At 32.3% G+C, this 23,695-nt stretch overlaps 1 protein-coding gene across 1 annotated transcript; it reads left to right on the top strand.

Annotated features, from left to right (window-relative positions):
• The first annotated feature begins 8,810 nt into the window (after positions 1-8,810).
• Positions 8,811-10,985, top strand: LOC118181666 (frizzled-4-like). Its single transcript, XM_035350844.2, has one exon. The coding sequence runs from the start codon at positions 8,972-8,974 to the stop codon at positions 10,631-10,633; it is 1,662 nt and encodes a 553-aa protein (XP_035206735.1). The 5' UTR covers positions 8,811-8,971; the 3' UTR covers positions 10,634-10,985.
• The last annotated feature ends 12,710 nt before the right edge of the window (positions 10,986-23,695 follow it).

Below are 23,695 nucleotides of genomic sequence, written 5' to 3'. Positions count from 1 at the left end.
TTGTTCAATTTGTCCTTCCAAATTTGCTATTTTGTAACTCTGCCTCGAGACTATTCTTAACATATGGTCAAAGTAACCTCGTATCTTTTTGTTTGCTTTTGTGGAAATGTCGTCTCTATTTAAATATCCAATTAGATTTGTTTAGCACTTTGAAGCCTTCTGATACTCTGTACTGGCATCTACCAAAGTTATATCAACGTCTAGCTGTCGTGTACTGCTCTGTTTCTGTGCCTTATCTGTTATTGGAGCACTGGCCGACTGCGTTTCATTGTCAGGGCGTTGCCCCTTAGGCTCTTTATTTTTTGGACGAACCATCTCACTTTGTGTTTTAAATAGTTCCAAATTAATTTTTTAAACAAAAATTACAATTTTACCACGGGAATCAAATAAATCGGCCAAACGGGCAGAAAGACTTCAATGTTGGAGCACCAAAAGTCTGGCTCACTCTTCCCGCGGGCAGAAAGACTTGAGTGGATGGGGCACCAAATTCCTGGTGTCAACACATATCCGCCACACTAAGCCTAACGCTTACTGAAAATTACAAATGCATATAACATTTTTCATACAAGTACCAAAGTCACGCTTTTCAATAAATAGGTAGAGAAACACATATAAAATCTTATTTTATACTCAAAAGTTATATGCACAGTATATAAAAACCTTGAAAGACAATGCTTACTCAGAATATGCAAACGAAGATGGCAGACAGCAACAATTTTAAAAGTCTTCCTATCCTCGAAGATTTACCTTCTTCGCAGAAAAACACCACAAATATCGCAACCGAAACTAGTAATCCGTGGAAGAATCACATTTTCACAAACACAAGTATAATTACCAAGATTTTAGCACTTTTAACGGAACGCACAAAAACCACAACCAATATGGCCGCTGACATGCGCACTTATCAAGCAGGAAAGATGAAAAACAGCAACCGCCTTCGCCGGGAATCGAACCACGGACCTCTGGAATACCGGCCCAGTGTGCAGAACCACTACACCACTAAGGCACGCTAGGAAAGTGGGAGAAATACCTTATAAACTTAATTGAAAAAATAAAACAAACAATTGTGTTTTCAGAGCTTAGCATAGACTATCTAGATCTACAAATCACTAACTACAAAAAAATTTTACTTTTTGACAAAACAAGAAACTTCAATTTTAATACTAACAAATTAATAAATTGGAATTCCAACATATCCAAAAAAGTAATTAACAATACAATAATAAATCAAATGCAACGAATTAAAAATACCTGCACAGATACGATAGATCTACAACGCGAAATTATGCTCCTTATTAAAATTCTCAAAAATAATCTAATACCCAATCAATTTATTAACCATTGCCTTACAGGTTAATAAATTACAAGAGCAGGCGTTAAATACTCACTCTAAATCATTTAACTGATAGGGTTATGATAATTTGTTCCTAAACCTGAGAAGGCGGTATAAGTTGGATGACTGTCAATTGAAGAATTTGTACATAGTGTAATTACTAAGCTGTATATAATGTAAAAAGCTAATTGTCCTCAGACTTATGCTGTTACTAAAAAAATGGGCCTATTTCATAATCTTCAGTCTGTTAAATAGCTCTTTGGCAGTCAAAATTCCTTTTTTCCTTTCTTAAATTCTTCATCGTTACGACACGAGAATTAGCCAGAAGTTAATTAATTTCCATTCACTAGTATTTACAAAAAATTTTAACAGACGGTTTCACTCAAATAAGAGCTCCACAGCAAACGTCCCTCAAGAATTCCTAGTCCCTCTCCCACACCATACATTACTTCACACAAGTCTTACCGACTGATATAATTCAAAGCCCCGGCTGCCGCTAAAGAATTTTCTGAAAACAACTCTTCTGAGTCAGTTCATTTTATTCAGTGCTTTCACAAAATTTTAGTCTTTTTGAGAATGTTTTTGTAAATTTACTATTTTACTGGGCTTTACTATTTCTTAACAACTTTATTGTGTTGAACTAAAAGTTTGAAGGTTCGAAGCATACTTCATAACTTTTGCATAAAATACATATTGAATTTATGATGCTTTATATCACAGTAGCTAGGCCAAGAATGGGGGAAACGCAGCGGTTTTTATTTATTTATTTTTTAATAACTGAAATAAAAGATCTGTCGAGTAGCTGAATTTAGATATTTTTTAAATTTATATTTTTAGTATATATTTATTACATTTATAAGGTATTTTCTTCCTCGTTTCCGTATGCCTCCGTGGTTTAACTGGAAGCGCGCTCGACATGTGTTCGGGAAGTTCTAACCCCTTAGATGGCGTTGCACATTTTTCATATTCTAGCATCGATATAGCCTAATGACTCTACACATTAAAGGTGATTAAAATAAAAGCAAAGAAATTTCATATCGATTTAAGCAATAAATTTTAGGCAGCTCATCTATATGGAAGTGATTCGTGTGGGTACGTTTATAAAGTACTTTCTTTCTCCTTTCTTCATGCCTTCGTAGTATATTGGTAGCACACTGGGCGCGTATTCGAGAGGTTCGAGCTCCGGCGAGGGCATTGCACATTTTTCACTTCTCCTACTTCAAAAAATCCTAATGCCTCTACACGTTTCATAAACGCATTTGTCAATATTTTGTAGCTTCAAGGGTGAAGCTTTTATTTTGCTATTTCAGGCTATTAAAGTCAAGCTGTAGAACTTTTCAGGCTAAAAGGAGCGTATTTCTAAAGATTAATAAGAATTCACATAATTTTATTTTTTAAAACCTTTTCAATATTTACGTAAAACTCCCGCGGCATATTTATATAAACTGCAAACCAGTCTGAAGTTTAATATTAGGCAAAATTCAGTCATGGACTGTTGTAGGGATTTATAAAGCATCTTCAGAACTATTATATGATTAGATATCTTTTGAGTAGTTGTTCCCTAACCCTTGGTCAAGGTTTAAGACAGAACAAAATAAACCAGGCTTTTAAACTAGGACAATTTTAATCACTGATACATTTCAATAAAGTTATGAGAAACTTATATTTTTGTGCCGACCCTCTAAAAAAGAAATATCAAGAAAAAATTTTTCCGCAGCAGAATTATGGAAAAATAAAATAAAATCCTCTGCTCGTGATACGGTTAAAACTTTGGGGAATTTATTACATAAGTAACGGGGAAAGAAAACAATTACCCATGCTACATTTTCAGTTAGAATAGTTTAAATATCCATTTTCGGAAACAGTAAAAGTCGAAATTTTTCTTTATTTGTTAGATGAAATTGAATTTTACGTTACATTTTACTTGACATTTCACATTGCTCTTTTCATTCGGTTGACGACGGTTAGTGCACGTAATTTCCGAGATTTCTTTTAAGTTAATTTTGCATATTACGAACCAGTTTTCTTCCTGAAATATAAGCAGATGAAGAACGATTCACCAACAGAAATTCTCTTTTTATTAGGCCAATATAAAAGTTTAAACTTCGCATTTTTTTAGTGAAAGATATCGCGTACCCAAAATTTTTAATGTCTGGATGTCTAACAGCGAATTTATTACCTTCATTTCTTAAAAAGAACCATAAGCTTACAACCAACCATTAAAGAAACTTACTTGAATAAGCTTTTTAAAGCATTTTGTGAAAAAAAATCTTGTGTGGGTTTTTATAATATATGGATTAGCACTAGCTAGACCCGCGTTCATATCCCAGCAAATGGGCTGACTGCAAGAGGGTTTTTGTGGCTTTTCCCCAAGTGTAACTTGAATGCGAGCCAGTTCCTTAAGAAGTCCTCCACAAAAGCATCCCTCCCTCAGCAGATACCCTGCAATTACTTTGCTATGATTTAAATATCCCAACAGTAGCAGTATGGTATTAAGTCATAAGGAATGCAGACGTTTTATTATAAGAACTACAAGACAACATTGTGTTCATAAAAATTGTTATCGTATTGCATGCTGTACTTAGTTTAAAGGGTTTAATTTCTATAATGAAATATCCAGAAACTCGGTGATACACGAAAATCATAATTTATGGGAAAAAATCCTAATTGTTGTAGAATAAATAAAAATAAAGTGGGGAACTGTAACTAAAATGAAATATCGCTCAAATCTTAAATGGTTTATTTTATGTACCTACTGTATGTAACGATTTATGTAACAGTAAATCGTACAAACCGCGTCTTTCTACGCTTATCAGAATTAATTCTGTTTACGTGACATCTGTTTTAAAAATTTCTCTTGTTCGAATCTCTTTTGTTCTTGTTGCTTGTTTCTCTTGTTTGATATAGTGAATTCAGTACTGCGTCCCCCTCACGCGCAATACATTTCGCAAGAGATGACACGATGAATCACTAAGGATCTCTTCAGTTGCATTTTATTTGTAATTTTTTAACAATTAAGATCTTATTACTATTATTTTCATTTCTTGTTTGAGTGAACATGGCTGATTTGTTGTCATCGAGATTAAAAGAAAAAAAAAAAAAAAAAAAAAAAAAAAAAAAATAGCCCTTTACAACGATTTGCAACATCGAATCCGTCACAGAAATAAGAAAAATGTAATTTATCGAATTTACGAGAACGAAACAACTAAAAACTGTAAGGTTGTACTTTAGATCATTTTGGAAGAAAAATTTCATGTCATCCTGATACAACTAATTCTTTAGTTAAAAAGGAAAAAAAATTCAAAAATGTAAGATACAATATTCCTGTCTCCCAGATTTAGAACGAAGAAGTAGGAAAATTGTATAATCATGGCTTTTATATATAGACTAATATTTCACTGTTTTCAAGCGCTAAAACTGCTCTGTGCAGTTCTAAACAAAATGTCTAAGGATACGCTCGAAAAGCTACTTTTATAAGAAATTTAGAGATTCCATACGGCTTATTAGTATTGACAAGTAATTTTAGCTTTTAGCCATTTGATTATTTAAAAGATAGCTGAACTTGGATTTTTGAAGTAAAAAGTGAAGGGAAGAAATGAAAAGCCACAAAACCTTTTTCATGAACTTAATTTTCAAGAGTTGTTCAAATTTACATTACCTCAGTATTTGTGCTAATCTCTAATAAAATGTATGTTATTCCTGGGCTGTTTTGTTTACTGCAAGCAGATTTATGAAAGATTATCTTATTCGATTAAAAGTGATATTATTGACTGGGATTCTAAAGATTCAATTTTGAATTGATGATTTTGAAGTTGCAGTTATAATTATGCTAAAAGAAGCTCGTAGGGACGTTAGGTTTTTTTTTTATGCTGGAGACGTGAAAAATGAGCAATGCCTTCGCCGGGACTCGAACTTGGACCTCTCGAATACGTGTCGAGTGCGCGACCGTTGGCAGCACCAAGGCATGCTGGAAGGACAGGAAAAATACCTTATAAGCCCTTTTTTTCCTTTTTCTATGAAAATAAAATATTGCTAGAGAAAAATACAAGACTTGGGACTTATTAACGAGCATAGACATCATGAAAAATTTAGAATTCACCTCTGAATGTGCCCGTCCTTTGCATGCATACTTACAGAATCTGTCGATAATGGCTGTTGGTTTTCTATTAAAAAAAAAATTACCGTCTGACGCAAGAGTAGAAAAAAAAAAGTTAATTGCTTTGTTGATCAATGGCTTGAAAATGAGTCGGAAATTACTTATGACCCACTACTTGGGCGTTCTTGCTTCATACTTAGGGAACTTCTATGTTACAGTTTTCCAATAAGCAAAATATTTTAAATTATTCTGTAATGATATCTTGAACTAAAGTTTTGAAACTATATTGAAAGTTAATTGCTTATTGTTTTAATTATATGTTTATTTGTTTAAATTGGTTTTTCTAATACAAAACAGAATCAAGATTTCTTAGGGATTAACAAATAATGATAATAATAATTTGTTTCCCCTTTATTTGGATGCTCCAGTACAAACAAAGTAAGCCCATTCAATTGAAAATTAAATGTTATATTTCTGTTTAAGATTGGAAAAAGACTTCATTTGGTTCAGCAGTAGGAATGGACAGAATAGTCAAAAGAATGAATATGCTTGTAAAAGAAACCTTGTTAAGTGGTGCGTGGTATTATTGGTAATTTTGGGGTTATTTTCGCTAATCCACAGTTCTTTTCTCAAGGACTATTACTAGTAATCTTTCAGAGTTGCTTCATTACTGCATAATGAAGCAACTCTGAAAGATTACTTTATAGCTCGCCTTAAGGCGGAATTTCAGAAGAATCCATCACATTCGTTTTTTATCTTTTCTCTCTTCCCCCCCCTCTCTCTTTTTTTTAATTATGAAACCATTTTTTCGTCTATTATCAAAATTTTCACAGAGTCTCGTAATCTTTCTCCTATTTTGCATGCACGATTGACTTCATTGAGACAAAGATTCTGAAGGCATGGAGATTTTTCATCAATTTTTTTTTAAAATTTTCCCTCCCATCCCGCCGTCATTAAACATTTTTTGTCTTTAGTCGCCTTTCTAGAAAGGCCAAGGTCCTGTGGTTTCCCTTAAGTACCTCCCTATGAGAAGAGGTTGTAATGAAAATTGATGATTTTGCCGAAGCAGAAAAGATTTTAGTGATTGGGAAAACAGGAATCGCGGAATCAATAAGTCATCATATTATCTCCCTTATAAAAGAGCCTCGGCTAATTGTTTCAAAACAATAAAGTAATGCAACAAAACAAATAAAGACTACGAGTGATCCGACTAAATAATATTTTTATAGAAAATGAAGAAGTGCTGAATGTAAGCTCTAGTGTTCTTTGCCATAGTTTGAGTAAGGATTAAATATTCATGCATGCGCCACAGATGACTAAAAAAATTATATTAACTGATAACGAACAAGAAAGTCAAATATGTGCAAATATACGCACGGTGTTTGTAACTGTAAACAAGTCTAAATAGTTTTAAAAGTCTAAATAGACAAAAATACTCTAAATAGATAGAAAATTTACCAGCATTTCGTGTTTTATGTTTTTCAAGTAGGAAGATGCTGTTATTTATGAATTAAAAATTGACAAATCATTCCAAAATGAAGCCTCAGAATTAGGTTACGTGTTATGACATAAACTTCAACTTTAGATTAACGTTGGTTTCATATATTATACAAGCCACTTCAAGCAGGTTGCAGGACTACCTGTTTCTTGAATGATTGGTCGTAGGGCAGTAATTCTGATTTAAGAGATGAATCAAGTAAAATTAAGCTTTCAGGCCATAACAATAACGGTTATATGGCATTTACTAATAAAAACAACGAAGTTTAAATTTTATCTAGGATACCAATAAAGGTTTCTTTTAATAAGCTGTTCTGTTAATAACTCTTAATGATCAGTTTTAAGGAAAAAGGAATTCGTAATATTCTTCTCTTATATATATTAAATGTAAAAAATTAAATTTTTTTCTTTGAAATGTAACATGATTTGCATAATTTTCTGTCAATAACAAGTTTTAGACAGGAACGAAATAGAAAGAAATATATGCTACGCCAGAAGAATGTTTAAAATTTCCATAAATTTAATTTACAGTCTAGTACCGATGCTTAGAAATTATGCAACAACATTTTCTGTTATCATAAAACTAAATTCATTGTTTGAACATTCATTTTTCACACAAGCAAAAATATAAATAAATCACTAAAAATAAAAATAAATAAATATAATAATAATTAAAGGAAGGATATGAGAAAAAATTTTTTTGCCAAACGTTTATCACTTATTTTGTTATTTATTTTCGAAAATCCCGGTTTAACGATAAAGTCCTGATTTTAATGACTGCAGCAAAAACGGCAATGCATTTTGTAATACCACGATAAAGTGTTATAGTTTTCAGTTCGCTGTAAAATTATATCCGTTGTTAACAGACATACGTTATTGCCAATCGACGATGCATATGATCTTTCATTTATCATTAACGTTATAAACCTGCAGTTCTCATCAGCTTAAATGAATCATTTTTTAAGGACTTCTTAGCAAAATTTTTCAACAAGTGCTATTTTATGCAACGAGTGTGATAAATAAAATTATTTTGCAAACCGTGTAATAGGTCGATAGCAAAATGTCTAACACTATTTAAGTGAACACAAAATCATTCGCACTCCACAAAAAAATCTAATGTTTATGATTATATTGTATATTAATGCATTGATTGAGAGCTTTTATTTATGTATCCGTTTCTTTTGTAGGAACGGTGATGCCCTTTTTTAATATATCTCTGATTATACCATTTTATTTTCGAAACATATGTAGAAGTCAATACTGGACTTTAAGAACCGAAATGCCTCATGAATTGAGATTTAAATCTACAGCAAGGATTTAGTTCTGTTAATTAGCAACAGAGCATATTGCTTTTACCTGAGAACAAAAGCGAAATACTTGTATATTTTCTTATATTTTTAATGTTATAATCTTCCTCGGGCATTAGACTTCAATCCGCCCCATCCCTTGACATTGAAGAACACGGAGTGACTGAAAACTGCAGAACTTTTGCATCATACTGTAAAATAGTTCTTAAAACTCATTAGCTTGTTGTGAAGCAAAATGAGGATTTAAATTAACAACTGATAGCTAATTATGTTCGTGTTGCTTTCAAATTTAAACGGAAATTTTATAGAATATTAGAAAAAGGCTACAATTAAATGAGACACCTCAGTGCTGCAGTTATTAACGCATTATCAGTCGGCATTGAACTGATAAACGCGATGTAGAAACTGCTAAGAGAAGTTGAAAAAGATTCGACATGAGGGAGCTGTCAAAATTTCCCGCCCGCATTCGCTTGCCGCTATGGACTGGGAAAATGATTGGCGCGATTGGCGAGAAACATTTCGTCCTTCTGATGCTTGTAACCCTGGCGGGGAGCAGTAGCTCGACGAGTGGCATGAATGTTTGTTCAACGGGAAGATAAATGTTTGTAGTTCGTCCAAGCGGTTGCCAGTCCGCTGCAGGATCGCGGCTTAGAATGTTAGCAAATAAATAGAACTGCCCAGCTCGTTAAGAATTTAGATGCGCTCTAACTTGTGAGCAACTAGGAACTCTGATACTGAATGATAATGCTGCTTCTAACGCTTTCATTTATACTGTTCCAAATCTTAGCAGTACTTTGTACTGCGGATATTGAAATTACCAGAACATGTGAACCGATTCGAACTGATCTTTGCAAAGATACTGGATATAATGTCACTGGAATGCCGAACTTTGCAGGACACGAATTGCAACAAGACGCTCAATCACAGCTTGAGACGTTTACACCTTTGATCCAGTATGGATGTTCGTCGAGACTTAGATTTTTCCTGTGTTCGGTATATGTTCCAATGTGTACCGAGAAAGTAGCGCAACCCATCGGACCATGTAGACCCCTATGTGAATCTGTGCAAGAACTCTGTGAACCAGTGCTTCTTGAATTTGGATTTCAGTGGCCTCCAGTTCTTAATTGTAGTCAGTTTCCTCCAACAAACAACGAGAAGCATATGTGTATGGAAGGTCCTGAGCATGAGGAACGGAAACATATTCCTTTTCGTGATAGAAATCCCATACGACCAGGGATTCAAAAAGGAACTGGGAACTCTGTTAGCCATCCCAGATCTCAACACAATGTAGCCTCTATCCGCAGCTTAAGTCGCAATATGTGTAAACACTTACGTTCTTCTGACAGATATTATTACATCAACAGCACACGACGTTGTGCGCCTGCTTGTCACGCCGATATTCTTTATTCGAAAGAAAATAAGGAATTTGCAAAAATCTGGGTCGCTATTTGGTCCTGCATGTGCTTCATATCTACTTTGTTCACGATAGTTAAATTTTTCACAGACAGTGCTCAATTTAGGTATCCAGAAAGAATAATCGTCATTCTTAGTTGGTGCTATTTCATCTATAGTATTGCTTTCTTCATCCGTCTTATCGGTGGAAGGGATGATATGGCATGTCACCATGATACGTATTATGGTGAGCCTCTTCTCATACTAGGCGGTCTTGACAACATAAACTGCACAGTTGTTTTCACCTTGTTGTATTTCTTTGGAATGGCAAGCTCCATATGGTGGGTTATCCTCACTCTTTGTTGGTTTTTGACTGCTGGACTTAGATGGAGTACAGAAATACTGGAACGCTTCGGTACATACTTCCATCTTTTGGCATGGATTTTACCAGCGATAAAAACAATCTCCATATTAGTATTGCGTGATGTTGATGCAGATGAACTTACTGGTACCTGTTACGTTGGTAACCACAATCGTCAAGCTATGCTGCGATTTGTGATAGTGCCATCCTTCACTTATTTGGCTGTAGGGATTATATTCCTAACAGCTTGTGGTTCTGCTATTTTCAAGAACAAAAATCTACGAACTAAAATCAGAACCATAGAAGAAAAATGGGAAGTTCTTATGGTTCGCGTAGGTATATTTGCGATTTTATACACTGTTCCTACAACCTGTGTGCTTATTGTTAACTTTTACGAATTTACCACTAAAGATCAATGGGAATCAGCTACTTCAATTTATAGACCTAACGTTGAAATTTTCACCCTCAAGATATTCATGTCCCTAGTTGTAGGCATAACAACAGGAGTGTGGTTGTACACATCAAAAACTAAGCAGGAAAATTTGCAAAGCAAATTTTGTTCCCAGCACCAAGAAGTTTCAATCTACAAATCGCCAAATCATGTACTTCTATTAAATGGTTTGCAACACAAAATGACAATTGTTTAGATAATAGTCACAGTTGTGAATGTGTTCGGGTAAATTCCCGGTGCTTTTCGTGCTATACTAACAAGATAGTAAGACATTAACAGAAGCGTGATGTACCTTTTTCCTAAAAACCTTTGAAATGAAAGTTTTGTCTGCAACTAGTGTCCATTAAAACTGTGACTTTCATGTCATCTGTTCTCAAGCATATTTATATTCCATGCAGAGTTAACTGTTTTTCAGAACTTTATCATAAAACAATTTCATCTGAATGAATGAACTTTTGAATTGAATGAACTGTTTTTTCATGAAGTGTAAATATATTTCTTGTTGAAGTCATATTTGTTTATAGTATGTAATATAGCTTTATTTTTTATATAGTTTTTGTCTTTGCTTTTAACATGGTGCTTTCAACAAAGTAATTACTGGAAAACATTTTTAACATTATGAAGTTATTTTAATATTGTCTATAAATTAAACGCTTCACTTTGCAGAATATGCCCCTTTTCTGTTGGTAGGAGGATTATTGATAAGGACACGTTAAGTAATAACTAATGATGTCAATAATTATATTGTGACGGTAACTAACATCTCTATATTTGCCCATTTATAACATTTAAATCTTATTTTAGAACTAGTAAGTATAGCTTAACTTCAACTATGAAAGGAAAAAAATCTTTAATTATTTCATATTAAGCATAAATTAGAGGAATGTTGTATTGTTTTGTGACTATATCACTATAGGTAAGTATTCATAAAAATTTTTCTAAAGCTTCTGGCTTTTTTGGTTCCTTGTTTGCTCATATATAATGTGGAGGCGAGGCGGAATAGAACAGGTGTGAAGTACTTATAAAGATTTCCATTACGTATAAGAGTATTTTTAATAATCACTTCTAATTTTTTAGCATTTTTTTGTATCTGAAATTCTGGAATGTATAGCTTCAATAAATTAAAACGGGAAAACGATATTTAAACAATAGAGCCAAAATGCATGATAAACAATTTATTCCCTCCGCAAACTGACCTAAAAGACTGAAGTCGTAATTGCTGCAAGTGTAAAATGTTCAAAAAAATTTATTAGAACGTTTTAAATGTACTGTAGTATTATAAGGATACTTAGGGAAAAAGAAATAACTTCAGATTTTTTTAAGAAATGAGAAATTACATATTCCTTTTTGCGCCTTATAAATAGTTTTATAACGGCAATCTGCCTTCAAAATGTATATATATATATAAATAAACATACTATTAATTCATGATTCGAAAGGTGCACGCGAATGTGTGCGTGCATAGTTTGAAAGATTTAGTATTAATTATTTGCAATAAGTTACCTTTTTTCAACTCAATTAAAATGATTGTATGCTAATAAATAAATAATAATGATATATATGTATATATAATATTTCAGTACAAAGTATTATAATTTTTACCCAACTTAGTAAAACCATTTATAATTATTCATCGTTTAATCTATATCGCGTGCTTTTCATGTACTCGAATTAAGATAGTTTTCTTCTATCAAACACAAAATACATTTTATCAAACACAAAATACATTATGAAGTTATTTTAATATTGTCTATAAATTAAACGCTTCACTTTGCAGAATATGCCCCTTTTCTGTTGGTAGGAGGATTATTGATAAGGACACGTTAAGTAATAACTAATGATGTCAATAATTATATTGTGACGGTAACTAACATCTCTATATTTGCCCATTTATAACATTTAAATCTTATTTTAGAACTAGTAAGTATAGCTTAACTTCAACTATGAAAGGAAAAAAATCTTTAATTATTTCATATTAAGCATAAATTAGAGGAATGTTGTATTGTTTTGTGACTATATCACTATAGGTAAGTATTCATAAAAATTTTTCTAAAGCTTCTGGCTTTTTTGGTTCCTTGTTTGCTCATATATAATGTGGAGGCGAGGCGGAATAGAACAGGTGTGAAGTACTTATAAAGATTTCCATTACGTATAAGAGTATTTTTAATAATCACTTCTAATTTTTTAGCATTTTTTTGTATCTGAAATTCTGGAATGTATAGCTTCAATAAATTAAAACGGGAAAACGATATTTAAACAATAGAGCCAAAATGCATGATAAACAATTTATTCCCTCCGCAAACTGACCTAAAAGACTGAAGTCGTAATTGCTGCAAGTGTAAAATGTTCAAAAAAATTTATTAGAACGTTTTAAATGTACTGTAGTATTATAAGGATACTTAGGGAAAAAGAAATAACTTCAGATTTTTTTAAGAAATGAGAAATTACATATTCCTTTTTGCGCCTTATAAATAGTTTTATAACGGCAATCTGCCTTCAAAATGTATATATATATATAAATAAACATACTATTAATTCATGATTCGAAAGGTGCACGCGAATGTGTGCGTGCATAGTTTGAAAGATTTAGTATTAATTATTTGCAATAAGTTACCTTTTTTCAACTCAATTAAAATGATTGTATGCTAATAAATAAATAATAATGATATATATGTATATATAATATTTCAGTACAAAGTATTATAATTTTTACCCAACGGGAAAACGATATTTAAACAATAGAGCCAAAATGCATGATAAACAATTTATTCCCTCCGCAAACTGACCTAAAAGACTGAAGTCGTAATTGCTGCAAGTGTAAAATGTTCAAAAAAATTTATTAGAACGTTTTAAATGTACTGTAGTATTATAAGGATACTTAGGGAAAAAGAAATAACTTCAGATTTTTTTAAGAAATGAGAAATTACATATTCCTTTTTGCGCCTTATAAATAGTTTTATAACGGCAATCTGCCTTCAAAATGTATATATATATATAAATAAACATACTATTAATTCATGATTCGAAAGGTGCACGCGAATGTGTGCGTGCATAGTTTGAAAGATTTAGTATTAATTATTTGCAATAAGTTACCTTTTTTCAACTCAATTAAAATGATTGTATGCTAATAAATAAATAATAATGATATATATGTATATATAATATTTCAGTACAAAGTATTATAATTTTTACCCAACTTAGTAAAACCATTTATAATTATTCATCGTTTAATCTATATCGCGTGCTTTTCATGTACTCGAATTAAGATAGTTTTCTTCTATCAAACACAAAATACATTTTTAGATAAGGAAAATACATTTTTATAAATAGAATGCTGCTGAGATGTTTCTGTGTGAATATAGATGCTGAAATTTCGAAATTTTATTTCTGCAAGTCTTTTGAGAGAAAGTTTCTTTTTCGAACTCAGATTTTATTGAAGATATTTTTTGTTTTTAATTCAATACATCTCAAATCTCATTGATTTAAGAACAGGCTTTATCTTCGAATTTCTGAGATGTTATTGTAATTTAACATTTTATTAAATGTAAATTAAAATCTTGAGTGGTAAAATTTGTTAATACTATGGGCTATTATCTGGTTTTCAGTGTTTAATAATAGTTATTTTACAAAATTGAGAGAAGTCTGTAAATTATTTGTAATTATAACTTGCTTTATCAACGCTAGCTAACATATTTAACAAACGTCCTCTTCTCCAAACACTCCTTTGTAATTGATATTCACTTTTTGGCACACTTACCCAGAAAATATTACTTTATTTATATCACTATTTGTTTTTAATTACTGCTTTGTAAAATGACTGAGAAACAAAAAAGATAACCTTTTAGAATGCATTTTACTATATATGTTTTATTGCATTTGTATGCAAACAAGAAAATTACTTTGTGAAGGGGGCTTTTGGATTTGTACAGAAAATGATTGCTACCAGTTGTGTTTCTCTTTTTTTTTTTTTTTTTTTTTTTTGTTTGTTTACATAGTCAATATGACCATAATTTCCTTTCATCTGAAAAGAGAAACCCAATTCAAACTTTTTTTTTTTTAAATCGGAAAATATTTTCTTTCCTTTAAACTGCAGCTTACTCAAGGATTGGTGAGGTAAGAGATACGAATACTTTTAAAAACTCATTAGATACTCATCTAAATTTAAATAGAGTGCAAATAAGTACAGGTGCACCACCAGGTCGTGTCAACAAATATGTTATATCAAAAGCATATATATATGTATATATATTGCAGTGTGATTTAATTATTATTGGTCTTAATTGTTATTCTTTTTAATTGGAGGTACAAAATATGAATTTACATTTGCAAGGAATCCGCATTTCAGTTCTTTGCTTGCTCAAGTGCCAATTCGGCAACGACAGACGGAAAACTGCAATCTTGAAATAAGTTTTGAAGTTTCAAAAGAGATGAATCAGGGATTTAATAAAAAGAAGCCTGTTCTTGGAAAAACTATAATAGAATTTTGATGTTACCTCCTTAAAAAATTTATACAAATGTTCAGTTATAGTATTTTTTGTGATATTTGAGACTTAGCTCATGGAATTAAACAAACAAAAATAAAAGTAAGATGGTTTTGAATTTGATCGTTTAAGCATTACAGTTATTACTTTTAATCGTTTTAAGTAAGTTGTGTATTTATTTAAATCGTATGTATTTTTAGCAGGAATTTTTTTTTTTTTCATTTGGTTTGATTTTGAGATGGGCATTTATTAAAAAAGTGAAAAAATATTTATTGTAAACATTTAGTTTTTAATATAAGTTAATTTCGTTTTCAGTTGTTGAAAGATTTTTACTATCCGTGGAGAGCATTTGCGAGCTTAAAGCTTCTTTTGACGTAAAAAAATACTATTTTTCCTATTTTGTTAGAGTATTTTAACTTCTCAGAACTTTTCTGGAACATTACCTATAATTTGGATAAAATTTCTCCTCACACGTCCTTAATACATTGCGAAATTTGAAGCTTGTACCCAATATTATAGCTTTCTCACGTAAAACGACCAGGCTAAAAAATGCTGATTAAAATCATACGTAAACAAGGTTTTGAAACGCTAATATATATAATATATATATACCTTGTCTTTGCTAATTTCTTTTCATTACCTATATTTAATGTAAGACATGAAAAATATTTCTCGAGAAGTTAAAAAATACGTATTTTTTCAAACCGATTATTAATTCGATTATTTCATGAAAACCGCTAAAATCTTAATGGATCAATTCTGCAATTACTTAACTAATAAATATTGCAATATTTTCTAACACGACGTAAAGAATTTTCAGCCATATGCTTATAATACTCTTGAAATAAGTTGAAGAACAAATAATCTCTTACTTAGTAACCAATAAAATTAAAGTTTTGCAATGCAAAATGAACATTTCGCTTTGAGGAAAAGTAGATTTTAGCTGCAATTCTCGGCTTTAGAAAACTACGTTCGTAAGAGCAAAGTTCTTCAGATATGTACTACATTGCTAATATTTGACATCATTAAATGCATTTAAAAAGGCAGAATATAATTATTTTTTTTAAATAGCATAAGCATTTTTTTAAAAGGTTTTTCTATCTCATATATTCCTAAAATTACAGTTGTAAACCTGTTCTTATACCTAAGCTGAATTTTGACTCCAGTATGAAAATAAGTCTTCTTTTTAAATCAATATAGGCAACTAATTATATTTGCAATTTCTGTTTGTAGCATTCGGGATTTTCAGTTCTCCTTCACAGGCCATGTTTGCTTGAACAAACCAATGTAAAAATTACTCAAAGTATGTGTAAATATTCTTAAGAACTGTAGAATTTACATACATTTGTCTACCTCAATTCGGCCCCAAGAATACTTATAGTTTCTCTTCTTTAAAGGAGTAATTTTCCCTATGCGGATATTACCTATGATTTCCTTCGCCATTTCTTTTATTTCTTTCCGCCCCGTACTTTGGCTTTTTGTGTAATTACTAGTTCATTTTTTTAAAACTGATTCCTAATAAATATTTGTTAGCATCTCTTTCTTTTCAATGCATGTTGCTAGACAACCTGGCTGTATTATGGACATCATAGGAGAAAATGTGACAAAGGGAAAAAGGAATTGGAAAATTCTAAATGAGATATGAAAGGAATGTTCTTGTTTGTTACAGGCGTTACGTTAGAAATTTATGTGCAAACTATTCTATGAAATTTATATTTTATATAGCAATACAAACAGTACAATATTTGTAAGCAGTACAATATTTTGTAAGCACACGATTTTAATTATAATATTTGTCTTGATAATTTATTTACATAACGTTTCTTTAGTTTATACTAGCATTTAATCCAGTATTGATATGAAAATGAAAATTTTTATTTATTTATAAATGAGCAATATTATCGAAACAAGAATGAAATTAAAATAAATTTATGTGCATCGAAATGTTACAGACATGCAGTATATCTAAAATGTTCGCAGATTGTGCGGGGGGGGGAATATTACCTATGCACAATACTTTCTGAATTTTAGGCAATTTTTAAAATAATAAAAAAACTATTTTGTTATATTAGAGGCCACCCATCATAACTCTGCAAAGAAAATTTCCTGAAGGGTATGTATTATGCTGGTTTTAACGGAACTTTTACCCGAGGGCTTTGCTGTCACAAGTGCCATAAGCCGAACCTTGTTGCTAAGCAACCAAACCTCGCAACGTTACAGAAACTGGTATAAGGATTTTGCCCAACTGTTCCACTTTGTGCCAGTCTGATATAAGAACCGACAAATCACAGCGAAGCAAACACGAACTGGTATTCGACCAACAGTTTCATTCAGCTTCAAGTTCACGCATATGGAACTTTACCTTCCTTAGTCGGGTACGGCTAAATCTCTGTCCCATAGGTGTGCAAGGAGTTATTGACTTCTTAGGACTATGACAGTAATGGCACTATACTACCCGGTGAACAGTCTCTTCGGTGCTGCTTTCCACAGTTCTCGGAATACCCTCTTACTCTCTTTTATTTTGATAACATTTGAAGGTGTCAAGTGAGCATTTGAAGATATCCACTGGTTATGGAATATCATTTAATTTCTAAAAACAGTGTCAAAACTGACAAGAGCCCAGTTCCGGTACTTCGAAGTTCTTGAAGAAATCGTAATTCTATCCGCAGATGATTTCTGGCACTTTTCTCTAAGAATGAATTGAAACAGTGGGAAAAAATTGTGTTATTGCTACAACATTTACTTTAAAAAGTTAGTAAATTATCTTTTAAGGAATTGGATATTTAAGGATTGCATATATCCGGTCAAGAAGACTTTAAATAAACTAGAACCCAAAACAAAGTTTCAGTTCTTTTTACTCGAACCATGGACCTCTCGGATACACGTCGAGCGTGCTGATCACTATACCACGAAGACCTGCTAAGAAGGCGGGAGAAATACCTTATATACTCACCCTTTTAAAGGGTGACTGAGGATTATTGTACCCAATCTCCAAATCTTGGTGGTGGAGAATCATCATTCACCACCTTTTTTAGTTCGGGCGCCGCTGTAGTGATATTAGGTACTTTTTTGAAAGCAGAAGAGATGAAAATTGAGCAATGCCATCGCCGGGACTCGAACCACGGACCCCTCGAATACGCGTCGAGCGAGCTGACCATTACACCACGAAGGCATGCTAGGAAGACGGGAGAAACACCTTATACATTTTATTAATTTTAATTATTCGTGATAGTTTTATTTATTTAATTTTCTTATTCCTCTCCGCCATTCTTGACGGCATTTTATAACGTTCCGGCAGTTTTGATTTTAGATATTAAACCCTATTTTTGCATACCATGCAAATAATTCATATTTTTATTTTAAAATATCTTGGTATTTTGAACGCCCTATATTTTTCAATCTAATTAACAGAGCTTAATATTAGATTAAGTTTACACGCACACTGTATGAAGAAACTAGAAGAAGAAGAATTAGAAGTTTAGAAACTGACTTTCTTAAAAAATGCTTTGAAGCTAAGGGGATTATCAGTGGAAATGCAGCTCAGAATCCCTAATCGGTATGCTGACCATAAGAGCACATGGAAAAACTGTCTTTAATTCTCTACATCCACACCACCTGAAGGGCGATCGCCACTCGACCAACCCAGATAGATACAAATTATTAACATTCCTCACTTTTAGGTGAGGCGCAACCGTAGAGATACCAGAAATTTTGGAATTCGAATTCTTTAAAATTTCCCCTTACTTTTGTCAAGAATCAAACTGGGTTTTCAAATTCTAAGAATAACACGTGAATCGCTACCCTACAAGAGTAATTGAGATGAATATCTTTAATTCCTTATATTAGAAGGCAAAAAGGATCATCCATATTAAATTGAATTTTCAAAACTTTTCTGTTCAATATGAAATCCCACTCTTTATTAATATGTCTCTTAGTCTTTGTTGAGACATTACTGAAGTGGTACCAGATCTTTCTGAAGATAAAAGGACAGAAAGAGATGAGGAATTTGTTTCTTTAGGTAAGAAAAGTGTTAAATTGGTTACATATGAAAGAAGAAATGCTTTATTGTAAGATATTTAAGGAGAGATAAATTCGTACTCACGTTATACATGGGGAAAACTTGATGAGAACTCTTGAAAAGAAAATACGCAAAGGAATTTCTAAAACGTTTCTCATTTTTCAGGTACGGGCACAAACCATGATGTTGCCACCACTTATTTTGAAGAGTCACTTTTTTTCCAGATTTAAAATTTAATGAATTTCTTTTATGTTTTATTCACTGTAGAATTTTTCCTGTGAGTAGTCAATGAAGCCTTCCGAATTAAACAAGCATAAAGCATTGTTATTACTGTTGTCTATAGATAAAAATGGGACTTATTGTCCTTTCGGCTTTTGTTCAAAATCATAAGGATTTATCCGCAGCCGTCCCTATACCCCTTTTTCTCCATTAATTTTGTTTTCGAAAAGGCATTATCTGAGACAGCGAACACCGGCTGTCATCTTATAAATTTATTTTTAATATATGCAATTTTCCTTCTAATATCAGCGCTGAATAACCACAGTCGGTTTCGATAATCTCATCACATTTTAAACATTCAAGTGTGATAATGCCAACATTCAAACTTAGAATAATGACATGATTGAAAGCAAAATGGCATTTCACTCTTCCGGATCATTCGGAAATTGCTTCACAGCAGTTCGCATATTGGTCAGATTATTAAGTATAACAAACAACTGGCATTTATCATATAATGTTGCCCGTCCCGTATCAACAGTGATCTATTTTAAAAGAGGATGAAACTAGAAATATTCTTCCAGTAGGGGTTACTAATGGAGGATAGCAGTGGATGAATCGACTGGATTTTGAATAGTTCAGTAAAGGTATCACACTTAAAATAAATTTTTTATGCAAATTAAGGGAAACCCTACACAATAATCTATTATTTTAAAATAAGTAGGCCATTTCTTTCTCCTAAACATTGACTCATAACCATGGAAACGAATGCTACGGGAAAAAAGTCGAATCTTCTAATTTTCTAAAATTCCCTGATTCCTTCTGCATGGTGATGACGGCACGCAGTACAATCGCAAGTAAAAAAAGGTCACTACCACCTTTAAATGCCTGCTTTAAAGTAACAGATTATAGCAGTTGTCGTGCATTTGTAAAAAATATAGTCTTAGTTTTGAGGCCGTTATAGCGGTAAATAGAATTTTAAGAAAGTAAGTTAATTTTAGAGCAAAAGAGTTGCTATAAGAGTCAAATACTCTCTGAAACGTAACAGGAGAGTATCTAACATCATATTTATAAACATCAAACTAAGGTATGATCTCTGAGTTTGAAAGGTATAGTAACATCAGACACACACAGGGCTCTGCAAGGAACATTTTCAGTTTCTGTACTTACATCGGCGCCAAACGATAGTGTGGATGCGTAGGTAGACAATATTGGGCGGGTTTAAACTGCTGGATTTCGAATGTGTTAAGAACAGATGCTTGTTCAACTTACTAAACTTACGGCATACCCTCCCGCCGTCTCTCTGCAGCTCTGAACTGTTAATACGGGAGTAAGACTGTTTTGCCATATAGCCTGTGAATTCAAGAAGATATTTGTAATTCCCGATTGTCTGAACGGTATTTACACCTTCTATATCGGAATGATGAAAAGCAGCGGAGCTGTTTGAAGTAAAAGATAAGAATAAGATGGTTAACTGTGTTCTTTTTGAGTCTTGATTTATTCCAAAGTGCCCTCTTTGCGATTTTATCTTTCTACTTCTATTTCTTTGTTGAGTATTATCTTCTTGCAGTGATTTTTGGCGTATATTGTCTTATAGCATGCCACAAACCTGAGCAGTAGATTGGGCTCCACGTTTTTGCAATTGATATATTTAATATTTGCTTGTGGTACATATTGAATAACTTGAATTAATTCTTTCTCATTCTTTAAAACTCCTTCCTTCTAAAATAATCTTGTAAATCTTTAAGTTGTAGTAGGGAAAAGTGAAACATATATGTAATGTATTCAACTAAAATAGTTAGGAAGGTAGAATATACTTCGAAATCCTTATAAAAAGTATTATAGCAAAGTCCTAAGAGAAAGTGATTCTAATTCATGCGTTAATTTCGTGTAAGTAAAGTCAAGATTAGTATATTCAAGTTCGATCTTGCTAACAAACATTTGATAGCATCAATAGTTCCTCCTGTGCTTCTTATAGCTACATTGAGAAGACATATAGATACGTTGCGCATTAAATAGATCAACAGGAATATTTTGTATATTTATGTACTGCAGCTGATTGCGTGTGCAAGAAGTAAAACCTTCCGCATGATTTCTGAAATTCACCAGCAGCTTATGAAGAAAAATGAGTGACACTTTAAATTTTGATGAGAAATCTGACAATATAGATTGATGGCACAGAAATTTGTTGTGAAGAAATCTTAGTTGAATGAGAAGGGAGCGTTCATTCTTAAGGAGGCACCATAATTAAGATGAACGTAATGCTAATATATAATAACATTGTTAATACTGTTAAAAGATAGATCGTACTGTTAATAATTAGAGTATATATACGTACCTCGTTTTCTCTTTTTCAATTACACAAAATTCTGGGAACATCACAATCGGGTATAATGCACTAACAAACAATTTCTGTCGACCAAAACAGAAACTCGAGTGTATTATATCGGATGTTAACGAACTGTCGTTTTTCTACTTATGAAGACAAGTTTTCACAATATATATATTCAACGCTCAGGTCAGACTGCTTCTATCTGTGTTAGTGAAATTTTTTTCTCGTGTATAAAACTAAAGAAGCTGATACATAAATTCATAATTTTAAGCATCCCTCCTTTACAATTTAGTAATGCTGTATTTTATGAAACTAAAGGATTGCTTTGGCAAAACAAAAAACCAGTCAAGCTAGAATCTGGACCCTTGCTATTAACTATGATTAATGATTTCAATAATAAAATAACTCCTTTATTTATTTATTCTAATAACTTAAAGCAACCTTCATTTATTTCCATTAATAACTACTCTGTTTCTTTTTACTTAAATAATGAAAATCTCTTCCTTTTCCCCATCTTATTGCAGTTGTGAAAGCAGGGACATACAGCATTTTATGCAACTTTTTATTTGTAAATTAGATACATATTGCTTTGAAATTTTCATAAATTGAAGGCTTTTGAGACTGGCATCATCACTAAGAAAATTGTTTTCTTCTCTGTACCTATTCTATTGCGTAAAAAAACTAGCTTAGGATCTTCTGTTCGGCTTTAGAAGCAAGAATCGGATCACGGAAGTTGAAGTTTGGAAAAAAGAATAAGCTTTAATTCATTGTTTAGCAATCTGTCTTCTGAAGCGTCTGGTTAATTTCTTATACTTATTTTTAGCATTAGTATGCGCTCCTGAACCTTCAGCAAGAGTTTTTTTTTTCTTTTCTTTTTTTACTGTTTGTTTTAAATGCTCGCTCCACGTTCTTTTAAGCTGAACGAGTTAAGCAAATTTATAAGTGCAAGCTCCAAGCTCTTTTATTATTACAATAGACGAGAATTTTACTACGGGTACTATTCAGAAAAAATTCAAACGGAAGCAACGATTGAAATACTTTCTTCGTGAGCGTGCGTTGTGTTAGCCGCTTTAAAAAAAAAAAAAAAAAAAAATCGCACTGAGGCAGAATTCCTAAACTACTTTTACAAGCATATTAATTTCGAATTGATTCAATTTCGATTCGTGAAATTTATTTAGCTCTGCAGTTCTCAGAATTCTTATAAACATGTCCCACCAAAATCAAAACAAAAACTCACATTTTAAGACAGCCTCTTAAAAGCTAGAATGAAGAGCTGAAATAGCTCGAAAGTGACAGAGATAAAAATTTTATCGTTTTTATAATAAGTAATAAAATTTTCTAATAACAAATGTAATTAAGCTTTATTTGAATACAATCTGATAACAATGCCGTGGGGTAATTATATTGTCCTTGAACGATTAAATCATATACTTTAATTGTGTTTGAGAACACAAATAAATTGAACTGCGTAAAAAATAACTCGTGTCATTTTATATGGTTGATGTGAAACTGGCACTTTTTTGTAGTGAAACTGGTGATCATTCGAACGAACTTTGTATATTTGAATCAAGTAGAGAAGAAATATACGCGATGATTTGAGAACAGTTCGTTTTAAAATGTACTACAATAAAACCATGACCTCACCTAACATGAAGAATATAAATTAATGAGGGAAGAGATTATTATCCGCATTTCATATAAACAAATAATTATGTTAATATACGTAATGATCTGAGAATTAGTTTTGAAATATGCTTTAGAGAAATCAGTTTTGGTCACATCAAGGACTTAGCATGTAAATTTATGGAGTGTCAAGGATTTAGAATCCCACACTTCATTCATAAAATACAGCCAAAGCGCTGGTTCAGACCATTCCTTTGTTAATAAGGCTGTGACTAATGACATTTGTTTCTTATTGTACTTCTTTCATTACAGGAGTGATTACAGGAGTGGTAGTTCGGTCCGAGGTTCGAATCCCGCGAACGGGCTGGCTGGATGGGTGTTTTCGTGGTTTTCCCCATGTGTAACGTGTATACGAACCAGTTTCCTTTAGAAAGTCCTCCACGAAAGGCACCCCTCCCCTTAGGCAGATAGCCCTAGTGTGCTTTGCCATAATTAAATACACCACCAATACACCACACCATTACAGGAGTGAAGGGAAAACAGTAAGCATACAGTTATCGCACAAAACTTTTACCATTTGCACAACGT

Source organism: Stegodyphus dumicola, chromosome X1, assembly GCF_044657685.1.
Source record: "Stegodyphus dumicola isolate Sdum_Otavi_A_Nest chromosome X1, ASM4465768v1".
In the NCBI taxonomy this organism is placed as follows: Eukaryota; Metazoa; Arthropoda; class Arachnida; order Araneae; family Eresidae; genus Stegodyphus; species Stegodyphus dumicola.
Note: the sequence above shows the minus strand (reverse complement) of the source record. Positions and strands in the feature narration are given on the sequence as shown.